Raw genomic sequence first — 21,062 nt, forward strand, 5'->3', positions numbered from 1 at the left:
TTTAGAAAATGGTAATAAAATATGACAAGAACTCAAGAGTAAAACTGTGTCAGAACAAATTCATCTTGATAATGTCTTTGATAGAAAGGTATGTAATGGACTGCAATCAACCAATCAGCTGTTAAATTTAAGTACACAATTCGATAATACCAATTTAGGTCAACCAATTACCAAGCAATGCTTAATTTTGTTCAATCTGTGGAGTAAAAGGTCACATTAGCAATTAAAGAAAAAACACTTAAGCAGAACATGGTCAGGTCAAAGTGTCTGAATCATTTTGGTCCCAAATTTTTATCAATTTTACTGGTGGTCCACTGTATGAAGAATTTTTAGGTATCATATGTCACAGTTTATTTAGCTATCCTCACTTACATAAATTAACTATAGTGTCCTTCACCCACTAGTAAAACATTATATCTGGTGTCTGAATAATTTTTGGTTTGATTGTATATATATATATATATTTAGTCAATTGATGCTGGTGTAATGAGAAATAGAAATGGGGAAGAATTTTGAGATATAATGTGCTTAATTGTCATGAAATGAATAATAATAATAATAATAAATTTTTCTTATTAGTTTTGGAGCGAAATATAACTTTGTGGGATTCATTCAAAATTATGTAGTAAAAGAAAGAGGATTTTTATATTAGTAGTTTTTTTTTTTCTTTAATATATTTGACTACCTAATGCAGGAAATTATTAGAAAGTCCTTCACACTGAACAACAACTGCCATAATGTTTTGACTGCCCATGAAAGTCACAAAACCCCCTGATAGTTTCATTCATATTTTTATTTGAAAAATTCCCTTTCATGGAATGCATGAGGGGGTTTTATTGTGTGTGATTCATAGTGCTGAGTCACACTGCTTTAATTACAGTTAAAAAGCCTGCATAATTCTCTCTCTATGTGTGTGTGTGCGTGCGTGCGTGCGAGCGTGTGTGTGTGTGTGTGTGTGAGAGAGAGAGAGAGAGAGAGAAATGAGAGTGAGAATGAGAGTGTTGTACCTTCATCCTGAAAAAGGTGATGCTCGTCAGCAAGTCAACGGTTGATTTTAGGTCCTGAAGTCTCTCTGGATTTCCAGCAGGGAAGTTATCCTGCAAACACAGAATACAAATCAGATTATATTTGATGAAGATAAATAGATTAAGATTGCAGTTGTGGCTATATATTTGATGAATATTTATGGTCAATAAGATGGACTATATAGGTTTATATTTTGGCATAACAGAATAACCTGCAGAACATGTAGTTTGTCCTTACACAAAGATACAAAATAAGTATTAATTTATTATATAATGATAGATGACAGTTTATTCCATTAGAGCAGGGGTTCTCAAACTTTTTATAACAAGTATCACCTCAGAAAATATTTGGCTCGCCAACTGCCACCATAATGACCAACATTAAAATACAGTAGCGTAGTAGGCCTAACTATTCAGCTACAGCTCTGCACAGCTCAAAAACGAGGCAGTTTATTCCTAATTAGAATATTTATTGTTGTCAGCCACTTTAACATTGTAAATACAGTTTGTACATTAACATTGCACTGTGCTTACATACAGGTAAATCAAATAAATAAATAATGATTCAATTAAAATGTGTTGTACCTAATAGTTAAATTAAAACTGTACTGTACTTAAATGTAAAAAAACTTTACTCAAATAAAGATTAAATTACAATGTATTGTTTTAACATTATTTTATATTTAAAGTCAAAATTAAATATTTTTTCTGAGTTTGTCACACCACAGAAAAATGTGTTATTAAACACCCAGCTATCTTTGAATGATAAAAAAACGGCAAGCAAAATCTTGAAAAAATAAGCAGCATTCTCTGCTCTCAAACGCTGAGGGCGTGTCCGCTGTCTGCGCTAAAACCACGCCCACTCACGGGAAAGCTGCAGTAAGCACACAAGACAACACTGGTGAGCACGTACTGCCAACGATGGCACCAGATGTTGGCGGAACGGGACGAGGAAGGCTGGGGCAGGAGATAGTCGGTTCGGCCCCATTCTGCAGTGGATTTAGCCTAGAAATCTAGACGCACCCTAGCGGCAGCAAATCTAATTTGCAGCCAGGGTAGTCTAGCAAATCTCCGTTGCCTTGTGAGCTGGAAAAACCAAACTCTGGTCAGGCCAATCCCATCGTGTATAGAGTCGGTGGGTGGGCTTAACATAATGACTAGGGGTGTAACGATTCATCTACTACATCGATGTATCGATTTATTTTCCTACGATCTAACTACATCGATCTGTGCTCGGCAAGTTGGCCTTCCGGACGACATATATCGATCTAACATCGTTTTAAAAGGTAATCAATCGATTGTATCGATCATAGGAAATAACGCATTGGATTTAAGCACGTCAGACTTTAAATGGATGTTTTTTCTTAGCACTTTTAATGATAAAGGCGTTAAACGTTACTCGATTCAGTCTGCCTATCTGTGACATCATCGCAACGCACGCACCAGCAGCAGCGCTAAGAAAACAAAACATAGCATGGCGGATGGCAGAGGAGAAGCCAACCAGTGAGAAATTATCAAGCCACCAGGAGAAAGAGCTAAGTTAGTAACGTGTTACCTGTACTTTCAACCCTTGCTAAATGTTACCTGTGCATTCCTGGGACCAGTGTGCCAGCAGAGCGAGTTTTTAGTACTGCTGGCAACATAGTGAACGCACAGAGAAGTGTTCTGCGGTCAGATCATGTTGATATTTTTGAAAAAGAAATATGTAGAGTCATTGAAGAGTAGTTGGTTACATTTTATCTTTTGTTAAATATTGTTTGTTTATTAAACTGAGAGTAGTAGCAGGTTCAGCCAGTTTATTCAAACTGAAGAAATGTTGGTTGCACTTTATTTTTGATATTAATATTGTATTTGTATTATTTTAATGTTGAAAAACAACAGCAAAAGTAACAGGTACACCTACTATTAATTAAACCTGAAGAGAAGTTAGTTGCACTTTATTTTTGATATTAATATTGTAATATTATTATGTTGGATAACAAAAGCAGAAGTAGCAGGTTAACCTACTGTTGAAATTTTGGTTGCACTTACTGTGCTTTTATTGAAAATGTATTGAATATTGAAAATGAGAGCAGAAAAGGTTAACTTCCTGTTAATTCAACCTAAACTGTTGGTTGCACTTTATTCAAATAAAATTTGAATGCATTTGCCATTAATTGTTGTTTACTTGTTTGTTTATATCCATAATATATGGATATGGATACCTGATTCCCTTACAAGAAACAACAGGAATCTAGGAAACTTCACCTGCACTGACCAGTATCCAGATATTTATTTCAGTCACACAATTTTTGGCTAAAAAGTTACTGAATCGATTTCAAGTCACTGAATCGTTTCGGATCGTATCGTTCTAAATGAACCAAAATCGTCCTTGAATCGTATCGACAACCTCAAATCGTGATACGAATCGAATCGTTGTTAAAACGAATCGTTACACCCCTAATAATGACGGCAGAGTTGTGACGGTTCCGCATGCTACTTGTAAACAAAGAAGCTGGCGAACAGCAGCCTTTCGAACCGGCTTTGGCTGCGAATCTGGAAGACTTGGAGTTAAGCTTTTCTTTGAGAAAAGAACAAAGAACGGCACTGAAGTCATTCTTAAGCAAGGAAGATGTGTTCGGAGGTTTGCCGACCGGATACGGTGAAAGTTTAATCTATCAACTAGCTCCGCTTCACCTTCTTCGTTGCTCTGGTTGGTTGTAACACTGTCCTATTGCGTGCAGAGGGAATTTGAAAGACAACCGTTGATCCCGCCCCTCGGATTGAGCAATCCCAATGAGTTCCCAGACCCAACCTCTTGATGTGGGTCTGGCTAGTCAGGCTACAGTGGATTATCAGTGAACTCCAGATGTCCCCGATGAAAGTTTGTAAAACTATCCTGTGTAAAATGATCACTGCAGAGGCAGGTGTTGGTGGTGATCAAGGTAGCTGTTCACAAAATGAATCCACCTCTTCTTGATAGCATTGATTTTGCTTTATAAGCTGATTTGTAATTTATCGCAACTAGGTAATATGCATTTACGTGATGAAGGCATAACTAGCTAGCTAACTGTAGGCTGTAGTAACTAACGGTACTGACAGTAGCTCGCGATTGAACGGGCGAACTGATGTGAATATGCTCAAGTTATTAGTGTTAGGGGAGGGGCCATGCTTAGTGGCTCCAGTGCATCATCGAGCCATCGTTTTAGTACTACACAGTTCACAGTCTTTGTAACGTGTTTCAGCAATACATTTCTTACATTTATAATGTGTTTAGATACAATTTTTAGAATTGCCTTTACAGGGACTTTAATTTAGTGAATTCCATGCATACCACTAGAGAGAGCCTGAGTACCACAAGTGGTACGCATACCACACTTTGAGAACCACTGCATTAGAGTTTTAGGAACTGGTTGCACCCCCGCCAGATAGGTGGTTTAGGATGGGGTGGGGTTATTATTAGGGGGTGGGGTTAGAATTAGGCAATCAGGAAGCAGCTTTAACTAGGGGGAGTAATAATTAGCCAAGGAGTCAAAATTCGGCACAACACTGCTTCCAAATGTCCAAGAACCATGGATTCGATAAGACACATGCATGTCAATACCACTTATTGATCCCTGTTTGTGCATTTTAATGTGATTTTAATCCATTCAATGGCAAGAAGACGCAAAAGAGAACTGAGAACTTGAAAAACAGAACTTGTGCACTGTTTTCTGTACTCCAAACACATCTGAAGTGCCTCTCAGATCGTGTGCGAATACTGAATGGATATACCTGCTGCCATATGTCATCAAAGTTAACGCTTTCCTCGCCACTGATGAGTTATATCAATTTTAATGAAAAAAACGCTTCCCTTCCATTGACAAGTTTTCATTAGACTGGGTAAACCCAGCCTGATCTGTTGGCGATTTGATTTCGCCCTGCAACTCAGTCTGGAAACCTGTACATTAATTTCTACTGCTTCTGTTACACTTTTGCAGGAACCAATCACAGACTGGCTTATCCACCTGGCGCGCTATTGTCGGGTTTAACACGATGGCGGATAGAGAATCACGCCTCTTGTGGTCTGATTGGTTGATGGACTATCCAATTGCGTACAGAGTCATTTGAATTATGCTCGTTTTTCACGTCTCTTGTGCAGTAGAAAATACATAGCAGACTCCCCAGACCAATGTTCAATCTTAAATTGAGCTTGGTCTGGTAATAGCCAGACAAAGTTTTCATGGCTTTCCATTTTATCACTGTTATATGGTAGGGGGCACTATTACGCATCTCCTGAACGAGTACAGTATCTCCAGAGCAATTTCATATGTCTGCAGAGGCATATGAAAAATAATGCGATCATCAACAATAAACAGCCTAATGTTACAGAGTGAAATGTTGACCCAGGATGTGGTTAGGACTGTGCAAGATTTGGGGGTGTTGATGGACTCGATCTACCCCATCTGTGTTTTCCTTGTACTGAATCTGATCCAGAGTCTTTGACAAAAATGCAAATTTAGCTTTTTTTATGAAACTGATTTTTTTTAAAAGCAGAGGGTTCTTTTCTCTCTAGGGGCCATGAAAGTTTTGTGAAAATGACCAAAAATACTGGCGGTGGTTCATGCTATTGCTAATACATTTATTTGTTCTCATTTTATTACTAACTGTTTACTTGTCTTTAGTATTTGAAATTTATATTAGTTAGGCTAGCTGTTTTCCTGTTTAAAAGGGATAGTTCACCCGAAAATTAAAATTATCCCATAATTTACTCACCCTCAAGCGTAAGTGACATTCTTCTTTCAGACGAATGCAATCGGGGTTATATTAAAAAATGTCCTGGCTAATCCAAGCTTTATAATGGCAGTGAAAGGCAGCCCAAAAGTGCATCCATCCATTATAAAAGTAATTCATATGGCTCCAAGGGGTTAATAAAGTAGAATTTAGATTCTCTGCCCGAGGCCGAACTTGACCCGACCTGACCCGCGGGCCGGGCCGGGCCGGGTCGGGACGATTTTTCCCGCCACTATCCTCGGGCCGGGCCCTTGATCAAGCATTTGTGTTTTTTTTATCATTACTTTATTAGCCTAATTGGGTGAGCAGAAAGCTTTGCCATTATCAGAAATAATATATATTTTTAGCAAAGTAAGAACTAATACTACAACTAAGAAACAAAATCTAAAAATGTGTGTTAAACTCACAGCACACGCAGTGATGAAGCACAGCATTCTGAACAGAACTGCTCTGAGACACCAGTCATGAGCTGCTCGCGTGAACAGGGCGCTTTGCTTAACTATTTATTTTTGTTTCTAATTGTTTAGTTTAAAAATGTACATTTCAAGCTCTCTATACACATATTTCTCATGTCTGTGAGGCAAGTAGCCTGCTGAGTTTCGGTTTATTTATGAGACGTGCTCCAGTTCATGTGCAATGAAAGTGATCGTTCCAGCGAATTCATGTCACGATCATTGATTGCTATAGTCTATTTGCTTCTTATTTATTAAATCCAGACAATTTGCTAAAGAAACATTGAAAAAATTTAAGATAAAATTTATACAAAACGAAATTCACTTTAAAGAAAGGCTTTCTACAAAACAAAACTTAATTAAGTGGTCAAAATCAATCATCGCATCTTTGCACTTTTCATAATCAGATGAAATTTAAAAATAACATTATAATATTTAAACATAAATATGAAACAAAATAAATGTTTTTAATGGTATAACAAGTATAGGCTACAGTACAGATAAATGTCATGTCTGAGCGGGATTTGAGCGAACATCCTTTTACTGGTGAGTGGTTCATGAGTGGAGCGCGCTGGCATAGAGCGGATTATTGAGAGGAGATTCACACCGCTTCGCTTCCCTCATTACAAGCTCGTTCTCGTCAGAACGGCCACATATTAAAAATGGTCGGGTTTAAATCAGGCTTGAGCTCATAATTACAGTTAATGTGTCGGGCCGGGCCTGGCTCGGACACAACATGCACAGGCTCGGGTAGGGTCGGGCTTGATTTTTTTCCAAAGTGAATCGATGGGTTTGTGTAAGAAAAATTTCAAAATTTAAAACTTTATAAAGTAAAATATATAGCTGACCGCCTGTATGACCGCCTTCCATTCAACTTACGAAGAAAGTGTAACGCCTCTCACAGTCGCGCTAGTTACAATTTTTCCTTAGTTGAATATGGAAGGTGGTCCGTCGGAAGCTAGAAATGTAACTTTATAACGTGTTAAATATGGATATTTTCTTGCAAAACCCCATCGATTCACTTCAGAAGGCCTTTATTAACAAGTGGACAGTGTGGGGCCTGCCACTTCAATAGCTTGGTTGCCCCTTGATTTTAACCGGGAACCAGGACATTTTTTAATATAACTCCGATTGTATCTGTCCGAAAGAAGAATGTCACACACCTAGGATGTGTGGGATTACAAATTTAAGAATCTGTTTATCAGGTCAGATGAATTATTATGTTAAACAAAGTTTCCAGCAAGTTTTCTGCCAGTTACTGTTCTCTTTAATGTAAGTCAAATAATCCAAATGACTGAGAATCTCTCTTTTGTCTTTAATGGCTCTTGAAGCCCCTGTCCCATTTTTGAATAGTTATGCTGATTGGATTAGGACTGGTGATACTCTAGAGTCTGGGGTGGGTCCCTTTACCTGGATACTTTGTTTGCATGCTTTGTTTAAGGTCGTCACCCATTTGCTTTGTCTCCCCTGCCCGCTAAAATCTATATAAACTACAATGTATACTGCCTTAGTAGACTTGATGGACTGCAGCTGCAGCACGTGTAAATCATGGGGTAATTTTAGGTGTTCCTTAGGCTACTGATTTGTATTAATGCTATTCAGTTGCAACAGAATGTTTTCCATAAATATGTTTGACTTCCTTTATTTCACGCAGTGGTGGGCTGTCAGGGCCATCAGGGCCTTCTCTGCTGGCCCTGTCAAAATCAAAAATATATATATTTTTCATAATTAAATTAATGTGTGTATGAACGTATCTAAATTCAATTACTCTCTATTTCAGTACGTTACAATTATATTTCCAGAAAGAATGTGGTTATTTTTTGCAAGGCTGAGCTGTATAGCCTATTTCATTCATCTAAACGCATCACAGCTCCGTGGACCAGCACAAGTAGAATAGCAAGCCCTCAGTTGAAGCTGCCATTTTCCATTGGATCATAACTTTGACTGACGTGGGTCATCAGCCAATCAGATTTTGATGTGTAGTGATAAAACGCCCCAAAGGCCCAGCGATGTGTCAGCGCTACCCCAAGCTGATGTCATCCGCCGTTTGAACTTTTCGCAGGTTGTGAGCGTTCTATGTGAAATAGGCTATGGCCGCTGCGGATGACGGGCTGCGCGAGCTTTGTGTGCATCCTGATGTCAAACCGGTAACGTTAGCTGACAAGCTGTGTTTATCTGTGTCTCTTTTGATGTTCTTGTTGTTCTATGTTTTTGTTAGTTTGTTTAAGAGTATTTATGTCAGTGAGTTGATTTTGATTCATTTCACCAGTTGCCTAAATGGTGACGCTTGAGTGCAGTGGTAACGTTATCAATAAATAGTTAAATTGCCTCTTTGTCTCGCGTGTCCTTTTATGTTGCTTACCCCCTTGCCAATGTGCACTTTGAAAGCGGGGTTAGTAACAGTAGTGCATACAGTGCATGATTGTATTGTATATGTATCGGTGTGTGTGTGTGTGTGTGTGTGTATGTATGGTGTTGTTATGGCAGCGGTGTGGGGTGTGTTGATCGTTATTGAAGGCCCTGACTGAAACCCCACGGTACGCCACTGATTTTACCTAATTGGAATCAATAAGAATCGGAATTGGACTAGCTTAAATTCAAATAATACCTAACCCTAAACACAATACTCTAATGAGCATGAAAATGACATATAGCAAACGTAAATATTAGGTAGAACATGATCAGTTTGCATGCGAGTTCCTCTGAAACATTATGATAAACATCTCTAGATGGTGGATGTTTCACCTGTTAATATTTCAAGTGGCCTTTTACTCTAGTTGAGGAGCTTTGACAAAGATGGATGGTTAAAAACATGTCACCATGAGCCATCTTCATTCACCCAGCAGCATTATGCAGCATGCACTATGCAGCAATATTAATAACCAAAACGTGTTCCATCGTCATAAGTACCGATGACGAAATATATCATAATTTAGCAGCCTGAGCAAAACCCGCAACAGGCAGAGAAAATGTGATCTTGGGCTGTAAGACTATCAGCCTGCTCGCTCTAGCATGAAGGAACACAGTATATTTACACTGTAAGAGGAAGAGGCCATGCATGTGCGGGACGGTCTCGAACACAAGACGAGCTTGGAGAAAAAGAATGCAGCGGGAACCTTTTTGCATTGTGTTCTGTCAGATTGTGCTAATGGCAGCTAGTTTTAAAATGTCACTGAGTTTTGTGCTGTGGTGGTTATGTAATAATTACGACTTGGTTTTGTAAGACTCCTGCGGTTTGAGGTGCGCTTACGGCACTTTTATCAATGCCAGAGCGTCAGACACTGCTGTAATTCTTGGCTGGTGTTTCACCGCAGCTTTCTAATTATTCAGAGCGAGAAATGGAGTGCTGGAGCTGTTTGTCAACAACCACCACCAAAAAACAGACTCGCGCAAATCAATTTAGGCTGTTTTCACACTTGCTTTGACTCCACATCCCTCCCTCTGCTGCCGCAGGTCTTTCCTCACAGTATTTTTGGGTTTAAGTCGCGGTACGTTTGTAGTCCTATTTTTTGGTGAATTTTTGAGAACAGTGAATTAACTAATGTTAACAGATAGAACATTTGTAGGTATATAAATAGAAATGAACAGTAACTAAGATTGAAAAGCTGTAGAAGTATTGTTAATTGATTCAATACAATCAATATTGCTTTACAACTGCAAATAAGGACAGATCATTTTCATACTTGAGTTCACATTAACTGTCCACCATAAAAACTGAACTCTCAGACTCTAGTCTACTTCAAAAGCTCTAGTGTGAAAAAATATTGCCCTGAGGTTGTCTGAAATCAAGCATGCCAGTAAAGACTTTGTATAGCATCACTAAAATAACACTTTGCTTCACTCTGAGTCTCTATGGCAGTTTGAGGTGAGGAATAAGAGCGCAGAATCTTTTGAGTGATGTGAAATGACAGAAAAGGAGAGAGATATGAACATATGGTTGGGCTTCAGGCAGGCCGGTGTGCTGGTAACAGATTGCTCCGGTAGGAGATCATTAAACTGTGTGTGTCATCAGTGGGTCGGAATCACGAGAGAGTTTTGAGCAAGGACCATCAGAACGTCAAAGGACCCTGAATTCACACTGTTTGCGGCTGTGTTGTCTTATAGTTGTGTTCAATACACCTCAGGCAGACTTACCAGAAATCAGAACCTGTTATTTATCTTTACATGAGTTTGTATATGCGTCAATATCACATGTATTCAACCATAGCAGGTTCCTTTTGTAGTAACTGAGAGCGAATCAGACACAAATGACTCCAAATCAACACTACGGACCCTAAATCAGATCATGTCATTTGGGACACCATTCAATCTGAAACAGACTAACTCCGAAACAGAGAATGCTTGTAAAAAGACAATCCCAACTAGGAGAAAAAACACTTTAAGTCGTCAACAATTTTTAAAAGACGGATGGGTTTGGAGATGGCACAGCTTGAGCCCCACAAGGAAAACGCCAAGGAGTATTTGACCCCAAAGACAGAGATCCAAAACAGACCATCTTTCCAAAATACCTCTTTTTGTCCTCTTAAACACAGGATTGAAATCACAAAAGAAAAACCACAGAGACAGCCTTTAACATATCAAAATGCATCAGATCATTCCAAAACAAAACTAGATGGACTTTTAATCAAACATTGTTCAACTGCATAATTCGGTATCATTTCTACAACCTATTTACAGTGTGACTATTACGCTTAGATCACACATAATTCATGCAATTGTTATAACTATTGAATGGTTGATTGACAGTGTGTACAAAGACCTAAACAATAAGGGCAAGTAACGCCAAACTGGTGCATTGATATTAAATTAATAACCATGCCTAAGAAATAATAGAAGGGTTAAATTAACGATTGATGGTACATTTAGGTCATGTCTTATAAAGCGCATCTATTGCTAGAATCTTGCGATTTCAAAATTTCACTCTCTTAAAGGGTTAGTTCACCCAAAAATGAAAATTCTGTCATTAATTACTTACCCTCATGTCGTTCGACACCCGTAAGACCTCCTTTCATCTTCGGAACACAAATAAAGATATTTTAGTTGAAATCTGATGGCTCTGAAAGGCCTCCATTGGCACAATGCACGGTTCACTCTCAAGACCCTTAAAAGGTACTAAAGACGTCGTTACAAAGTCCATCTCACTACAGTGGTTCAAAAATAACTTTATGAATCTGCGAGAATATTTTTTGTGCGCAAAAAAACCCTAAATAACGACTTGATTCATAACGCTTCGAAGCTTCATGAGGCCGTGTTTTGAAATCATCATCACTATATAAGTCGTTATTTAGGGTTTTTTTGCGCACAAAAACTATTCTCGCCAATTCATAAAGTTATTTTAGAACCACTGTAGTGAGATGGACTTTGTAACGACATCTTTAGTACCTTTTAATGGTCTTGAGAGTGAACCGTGCATTGTGCCAATGGAGGCCTTTCAGAGCTATCAGATTTCAACTAAAATATCTTTATTTGTGTTCCGAAGATGAACGGAGGTCTTACGGGTGTCGAACGACATGAGGGTAAGTAATTCATGACAGAATTTTCATTTTTGGGTGAACTAACCCTTTAAGGTGCATTCACACTACCAGCATGTCGCCAGTGGCTGGTTGCTAGTGGGCGTTCCCACTACTGGTTGCCTAGTAAAGTGTATGAGTGACATTCACGGATGTTACTCCATGTTGTAGAAAACAAATCAGTTTTCTTGCCGCTACAAACAAACATTTTGGTAGGAAAAGTCAAAATATAAATGAAATCAGTACATAAAAGGCCTAATATTAAAGATGAACGAGAAACAGCGAGTGCTCTTTGAGACTATTTATTTTCAGCAAAAGGGCAAATGCCAGTCTATCTGGGCTCACAAAACCATTCAGGCCTGGAGTTAGCACCGTGAGTACCACCGTATGTACACAGAGACACATCATCAATTATAGGACGTACGCTGACTGCTAAAATGAGCTTCTCATTCAACTTGCCTCAGCACTGAAGTGCGACGTATCACATGCACTCCACTGACTTCACTCCTATTGGTTGTCGCTCTCTAAAGTCGGTCATCATTTGCATACATTTGAACAGATCTCAATTTTGTTGCGTCGCTGGACACTCCCCATACGGTCGCTGTCACTCGTGTCGCTGAAAATTGCGCGCTCTCCAAGGAATGGGAACCTGTCGCTTTGTTTCTGCTAGTGTGAATGCACCTTCAAAACTTATTTCCTCACTTTCTTTCTCTCTGCAACTCGTGTGAATGTGTGTGCGCGCGTTTATGTGTTAGATATTAGTTTTATGTTTTAGAATAATCGGTAACACTTTACAATTATATTCATTAGTTAACTACATTATTTAACCCCCTCGAGTCGGCGGTCGCGCCGGCGCGATCAACTCACTTTTTTTCTTATCAGTGCCATAGAGACTCAAATAAGTTGGCAAGTGTTATACATCATTATAATCTGTTAAGTTTCACAATAAAAACAAAATGTTGTGCTTTTTGCAAAATAAAGAAAACAAACATGATGCGCGATCTGCAGCCTCTCTCTCAATGATGTCTAATCTGATAGTCTTCAGAAAAGGAACTCTAGCTTAGTGAAAACTTATCACACAAACATGAGACGTATGTCTAAAGAAACGTTGAAATGTCAGGTTTTAAATAATGTAAACCAAATCTAAAACAAATATTCTGTGTTTATGTAATCTGTTTGAAAGCAGAGAGATGTCAGTCGTTCGCGAGCGGCTCATTATCCGCTAATGCGACCACACCCACGGAGCGCACGTTCTATTGAGATTCAAATACTGACGATCCAGAGTCAACGCCCACACATCAACTCAAATAAACACATCAAGTACTGCTATAGCCTAACGTTACTTCAGCTACATCGTTTTGAGACGCGAAATGAACTAATAATGGAATCCACTTATAAAGCATTTATTTATCTTTGTTAATGTTAATTTCAACATTTACTAATACTTTATTAAAATCTTGTTAACATTAGTTAATGCACTGTGAACTTACATGAACAGCTGTATTTTTATTAACTAACGTTAACAAAGATGAACAAATACAGTAACAAATGTACTGCCCATGGATTAGTTCATGTTAGTTAATACATTAACTAATGTTAACTAATGAGACCTTATTGTAAAGGGTTACCGAATAATCAATAAAGGGAAGTGTCTTGTGTTATGTGCTTACGAATTTAATGTCTTAAACTGCTGATTTTGTTGCTAAAAAGCAGTGTTTTCACTATTGTTTGGATATTAATATCCGCTGCAGAGTTGATAGTTATGAACTGCCTGGACGATTCATTGATTCGGCCGTAAAATTAGCAACTTTCAAAATTCCCAATAAATTAATGAATAATACCCTTTGAGCTAAATTTCCTTTCCTTTTGAACATGAAGCAGTGCAATAGCTTTCAACATTGATAATAATAAATGTTTCTTGAGCATCAAATCAACTTCTGAAGGATCATGTGACAATGAAGACTGCAGTAATGATGCTGAAAATTCAGCTTTGCATCACAGGAATAAATTACATTCAGATCAAGAGACTTCTTTCAAAAACAATAAAAAATCTTATGGACCCCGTACTTTTGAAGGCTAGTGTACGATATTTGTGAACAAAATAATTTGATTTCAGACAGACGGATAAAATAAACTGCTGCAACACATTGGGCACATGGAGTATTGTGCAATCAAATTTTTTCCACAGTAAATTTGTTTGTTTTGAAAGCACATGGAACGGTGCCAGATTGAGCAGAAAGCATCTAGTGTTTTCTGGAGTGTGCTTTCAAGGCATTTGAAGAAACGTACAATCCTGCACAAGTGGAGAAGAGTTAAGTCTGTCTGAGGTTTATTGAACACAACTATGATGTAGACAAAAAATAAGTACATGGTGTACACCGCAAATGGTGTAAATTCATCCATTTAAGCAAGACGTTAAAGCACTCTCGAGGAACAAAACCTGCATTGGCCAAATCCTGTACGAGAGCTGTACGAGAAACCAAATTCACTTTTTCTCAGAATTTCATTACAGTCAAATCCACAGAGCACCGCAGATCTGAAGTGTATTACTGTCAGGACGTGTTGCCTGGAAGTTGATGGCCGGATAGCAGCAGTTAACGGGCACTGAATTCCCTGGATGCCTGCCAGTAGAGTGTGTGTGTGTGTGTGTGTGTGTGTGTGTGTGAGCTTCCTGTCAATGCTTTCTAGCTCACACACAGACATAGATGGACTGCGAGTCACAGACTTAAATATGTGATCTGAGTGCGAAAGCATTCTTTCAGAAGAAACTAACTGTCGAAGTGAGAGACATTTCCTTCGTGACATATTTAGAGAGACAATTAGTATGAAAGCAAGAAGGTCAGCGTAAGTCAAGAACAATCTTTGATTTTCTCAGACACTTTCTCAAATCGTTGCTTTGTGCATGTATAAATGGACCTTCTGTTCTGTGAAGAGCTTGTAAAGTGTTTGAACGTCTTCGTAAATGAAGGTAGGGGATCACTATAAGTGATGGAGAGGTCAAATTATCTCCATGGCAATGAATAATAGATGAGTGTTTTTCTTTCTGAAGTCTCTGAAATAGAAAATCCATCTGGAGCAGCGTATCATCTGAGAGACGTATGTGTGCTAAGGTTTGACTGTTGTGATTTAACTCACCCGATACTTGGAGAGGTCGATCCTCAGAGAGTTGTGAAGCTGATCCAAGAGTTTGACGAACTTCTCTCTCTACAGAAAACCAAAGTCACAAAAAACAGATCAGTAATGCATCCTGTCATCAGTCTATTCTTTTGTTTGTGCATTCATTCATTCATCAATTCAATTATCAACATATCATCCATGCATTTAGTCATTTATCTATCCCTCCGTCCATCCATTCAACCATCTATTATCCATCCATCCATCCATCAATCTATCCATTCATCCATCCATCCATCCATCCATCCATCCGTCTATCCATTCATCCATACATGCATCCATCTATCCATCACTCTATCTATCCATCCATTTTTTGTTTGTCTGTCTGTCTGTCTGTCTATCTATCTATCATATGTAATATCTATCCATCCATCCATGCATGCATCCATCTATCTATCTATCACTCTATCTATCACTCTATCTATCACTCTATCTATCTATCTATCTATCTATCTATCTATCTATCTATCTATCTATCTATCTATCTATCTATCTATCTATCTATCCATCCATCCATCCATCCATCCATCCATCCATCCATCCATCTATTGTCTGTCCATCCATCTATTGTCTGTCCATCTATCTATCTATCTATCTATCTATCTATCTATCTATCTATCTATCTATCTATCTATCTATCTATCTATCTATCTATCTATCTATCTATCTATCTATCTATCTATCTATCTATCTATCTGTCTGTCTGTCTGTCTGTCTGTCTGTCTGTCTGTCTGTCTGTCTGTCTATCTGTCTGTCTGTCTATGCATCCATCCATCTATCTGTCTATCCATCCATCCATTGTTTGTCTATCTGTCTGTCTATCTATCATATGTATTATCCATCCATCGATCAATCAATCAATCAATCCAACCATCTATTGTCTGTCCATCCATCCACCCATCCATTCATCCATCTGTCTATCCATTCATCCATCCATCCATCGTTTGTCTGTCTGTCTGTCTGTCTGTCTATCATATGTATTATCCATCCATCCATCCAAGCATCCATCTATCTTTCTGTCAACCCATCCATTGTCTGTCTGTCTGTCTGTCTATCTATCATATGTATTATCCATCCATCCAAACATCTATTCTCTGTCCATCCATCCATCCATCCATCCATCCGTCTATCCATTCATCCATCCATTGTTTGTCTGTCTGTCTATCATATGTATTATCCATCCATCCATCCATCCATGAATCCATCTATCTTTCTGTCTAACCATCCATCCATCCATTGTCTGTCTGTCTGTCTATCTATCATATGTATTATCCATCCATCGATCAATCAATCCAACCATCTATTGTCTGTCCATCCATCCACCCATCCATTCATCCATCTGTCTATCCATTCATCCATCCATCCATCCATCCATCCATTGTTTGTCTGTCTGTCTGTCATATGTATTATCCATCCATCCATCCATACATCCATGCGTCCATTTATTTTTCTGTCCATCCATCCATTCATCCATCCATCCATCCATCCATTGTCTGTCTGTCTGTCTGTCTGTCTATCTGTCTGTCTATCTATCCATCCATCCATCCATCCATCCATATATTCACCCATCCACCCATCCATCCGTCTATTTGTTTGTCCATCTGTCCTATGTATTATTCATCCATCCATCAGCACTGAGATTGACAAACCCCAAAGTTGGATGCTGCGAATCGGTCAGAGGCAGAGATGTTGGTGGTTGCTGTTGTTGTGTGAGCGAAATAGGCGTTGATGTTGGCAAGCAGGTTACTCATCACCGCGGGAACACCGGGACACATGTACTTGGATGAGAGACAAGAGAAATGACTGAAAGAGAGAGAGAGAGAGAAACAGATGCTAGATTCAGTCATAAACGCCCATGAGCAGTTTACAACCCATAATAATGTATATTTCATATCAGATTCCTGTGAATTTACTTCCCTCGAGCAACAACATTGAAAAGTTACTCCTGAATACAGACTGAATATGTTTACTAAATGCCCCACTGATGACTTCTGCACTGCACAGAAATATTAATACTGAAATACAGATTAAGAACATGATTTTTTGCTAAGTACTATCTGAAAATTAAGTTAAATTGTACTAAGTAGTAGTAGTAGACATGACACATGATTATTTGAGATATGCACATATGAAATTAACTGCATGATCTATCTTATCATGTCAGAATTAACAGACAGCACAACACAGATCTGCTCGTATGTGTCAAGCCGCAGGGCAGTGCAGGAAATTGCTCAGTAATGTCAGCCACTGTTAGAGGAGATTCATTAAAGAAAGATATAAGAGAGAAAACGAGATACTGTAGGAGAAGAAAGAAGAGAGACATCGACTAAAAATAGCAGCAGGCCTGCAGGGCTTACACACACACACACACACACACACACACACACACTCAGTGCAATACAGCATCTCACATGTGTACTGTTCTCACACACTCACTCACATATATAATACAGTACTATTTGTTTTGTTGAACAATACACATAAACAAACGGTCCATATAAACACATTTTTCTCTTTCTCCTCTTGGTATATATTCAGTTATGAATGTAAATAATTTATGTAGGCTTAATAAAGCAAACATGTAAATAAAGCAGCAAACAAAAAAGCATTCTGAATTGCATTACTGTCAAACGGCTCTAAACAAATGATTCAATTGGATGTTAAGCACCAAACCGCCATTTGTTCAAGATATACACTAAATGAAAAAGAATGCATAAATCTGTCTCTGTGAAAGTTCATTTTTACACACTTGCATACACAAATGTTGAGCACTGCCCAGTATTAAAAATTGTTTGTGTTAAAAAATAATACAATAAAATAATACAAATATTATGAAAATAAAATAAACTATGGTGTCCTTGTTACAGTGTAATTATATCTTTAAGTACTTAGTAATATTAATTAACAACATGTACTTACTACAGGATTAGGGTTTGGTTTAGGGTTAGTTGCGTGTAATTATGCACAATTTATAGTAATAGATAGTATTACTATATTAACTTCATGTAACATGCGTAACAAGGACACTTTAAAATAAAAATAAAAACTAATAAAAATGACAGAAGCATATTAAAAGAAATACTAAAACTAATTCAAAATATTAATAAAAGCAAAAATAGTATGTAAATAATACTAAAATAACATGTTTACTGGGGATAGACCACTATAATTTCCACTCCCTGAAGCCCCATCCACTTAAAACAACCCATATTGAATCAACCAAAGCCCAGATTAAAGACACACCCACTTAAACCAAACCACAGACTGAAGCTGTAACATGCTCTGTTTTTACTTTGTTTCATTGTGTTTTTGGTTCTGTCCTGTTAGTTTTCCTAGTCTTTGTCTGTTTGATTCATTACACCCGTCGTCCAATTAATTTGCTTATTAGTTCCCTCGTTTGTTCTAGTAATTATACTCCCTTTGTTCTTGCAGTTCTTGTCCTGTCTCCTCAATGTTCAGGTGATGTGAATACGTTTTTTTAAGTATTCCTGAGTATTTTGGAATTAAAGACCTGGAAAGTTTCCTGGATTATTCTGAGCTCTTTGTTCAGAACAACTACCCGTGACAGAACCAACACCCACTGACTTTTTTATTTCTAAAGTTTGACCACCTCCTCGTTCGCTTTTCTTGAATTTTTAATACTTAGGAATAATGATTTGAACAAACTACTAAGCGTGAGCAAGAATGGCAATGTTTGCTTTAGCAAACACCCCTGATAATATTACATCTCTGTTGTTTATAGTAAGTCTGCTATAAGAAGCCATAGGCCGTAAAGACATTGATTTGGACCTCATTAGTTCTGATAGCGTGACCTCTGAGCCCGAACGGCCCATCATGACACCCAGGGGAATTAAGAATTATTGTGCCTCTAAGAAAAGGTGAAGAGTTATCCTTTCCTCCCTCCATATTCCCTCCCAATTTCAGACATGATTGAAAGATGCTCACGGCTAAATCAGAATAAATGATATTTGATGGAGGGTGTTGACTTCCTGTTGCCTGGTAACCATTTGCTCTTTCCTCATTTTTAAAATCCTTGTCTTTCTGCTCCAGTGGTCCGCAGAGCTTCGCTGTAAATCAGAGAAATAAAACTTGCCAGCGAGTATTGACTCGTCTTCTCTCTCTATCTGCTGTCCTCTTTAACCTCTGCGCACCTCCCTCCAATCCAGGTCTTAAATTCCCACTCAGCGTCAATATCTGTGATATCATCTGGTAATGAGTAACGCCTGTGATCCCTGAAAAATTCTCAAGATCTGTGTTTTCATAATGGTTGACAATCTTGGTTTGTTCTTATTAAAGTTAATTTAAAAATGTGAAATGTTCTTGAATGTCTGGGAAGCTACTAAGTGTATAGCACCATAACAGAAGAAATTATGTTTTATCTGAATTTAGAGTCTGACTTGAATGCAATAAAAGAGAAAGTGTGCCACAAAATAATGCAAAAACACAATGAACATCCTTCTAATGCGTTTTCTTCACTGGCTGCATGCAATGACAATGTCCAGTTTGCAAACAATGTCCGGTGCACAAAGAACCACGCAAAAAGACTCACAAATCTCTTGATATCATAACATGAATTATTGGTTTGAATCAGTCTAACTACCCACTAAGTTAATTCTTGACTTTTCAGGGCGGGCCTATGCTGAAACGGCAGTGTCCGTCAACACTCGTGGGCGGGGCTTGTAAAATGTAATGTCACTTTGCCCAGAATCTGCGAACGGCTTGTTCTAAAACACTGTTTATGATTTATGGGGATTTAAAAAAAAGCACTGGGTGATTTTTTATAATTATAGGGTGATTGTGTACACACACTGCAAACACACATTTATGTTCAAACACCATGTAAAAGTGAATTTTGCATAATAGGTGACCTTTAAAGGATTATTTCACTTTAAAATGCAATGCATCCAAGATGTTTGTGTCTTTCTTTCTTCAGTCGAAAAGAAATTAAGCTTTTGAGGAAAACATTCCAGGATTTTTCTTCACATAATGGCCTTCAATGGCAACCAAAATGTTGAAGGTCCAAATCAATGCAGTTTCAAAGGGCTTCAATGGCTCTGCACGATCCCAGATGAAGAATAAGGTCTTATCTAGTAAAACCATCTGTAATTTTCAAGAAAAAATAAACATGTAAATACTTTTTAACCTAAATTGCTCATCTTGCACTGCTCTGCGACATGCTACGGATTGCGCAATCACGTCGGAAAGGTCACACTAAACATAGGCGGGAAAAAAACTCCATCTCTAACTTCAAAATCCGACATCGTTGTTTAACCTTTTTTTGCATTAGTCTTCACACGAGCGCTTTGTAAACACGGGGGCAGTACTTCCGCCTATGTCTAGCATGACCTTTCGAGTGTGATTGCTCAATCCGTGGTGTGTTGCAGAGCAGTGTACGATGAGCAATTTAGGTTAAAAAGTATATAATTTTTTTTTTTAAATTAGAAAATGACCAATGGTTCATTCATCAAACCCTATTCCTCGGCTGGGATCGCACAGAGCATCTGAAGCCCTTCGAAGCGCTTTGAAACTGCATTGATTTGGACCTTCAACATTTTGGCTGCCATTGAAGTCCATTGTGTGAGGAAAAATCCTGAAATGTTTTCCTCAAAAAACGTAATTTCTTTTCCACTGAAGAAAGAAAGACATGAACCTCTTGGATAGCATTGGGGTGAGTAAATTATCAGGAGATTTTCATTTTGAAGTGAACTAATAAATTAGACTATGAAGCAGAATTGTTCAGTTCCTTACAATTCACATTCCTAAGGACAACTTGCAGTTCAAGGTACAAAATTTGTAGTTGTAATAAATTATACTTGTATAATAAATATAACTTATATAACTGTTTTGAATTACAGAAAAAAAATTCAATGTTTGCGGCCTTTTTGGAGATTTCTAAAAACTCATTCCTAATCTTGATCTCCTTCCAGAAAGTTCTCAACAGGCTCATTTGTGATGCATGTTCTGTAAACCTACGGACCAACATGCTGCTGATGGCAGAGCATTTTACCCTGAAATCATTATCCCCCCTTCAGCAATAAAAAATGCTGAATGGTAGAAAATATAGGCTGCATCTCTAATGACATGAGGAACATGTCACATGACTTTGCTTATGATTACAGGGTTGAGGAAAGGTCATCAGGACAAACATT

General features: G+C 38.1%; 1 protein-coding gene across 1 annotated transcript in view; it reads right to left on the minus strand.

Annotated features, from left to right (window-relative positions):
• Positions 1-21,062, minus strand: part of unc13c (unc-13 homolog C (C. elegans)) — a 282,829-nt gene that overhangs the window by 178,499 nt on the left and 83,268 nt on the right. The window contains exons 13-15 of the mRNA XM_079824971.1: positions 16,563-16,716; positions 14,875-14,943; positions 1,008-1,097 (exon numbers count right to left, since the gene is read on the minus strand). Of these exons, the coding sequence (XP_079681097.1) occupies positions 1,008-1,097; positions 14,875-14,943; positions 16,563-16,716 (313 nt within the window). The remainder of the gene's footprint in view (positions 1-1,007; positions 1,098-14,874; positions 14,944-16,562; positions 16,717-21,062) is intronic.

The sequence above is a fragment of the Gobio gobio genome (assembly GCF_949357685.1).
Source record: "Gobio gobio genome assembly, chromosome: 9".
NCBI classification, from domain to species: Eukaryota; Metazoa; Chordata; class Actinopteri; order Cypriniformes; family Gobionidae; genus Gobio; species Gobio gobio.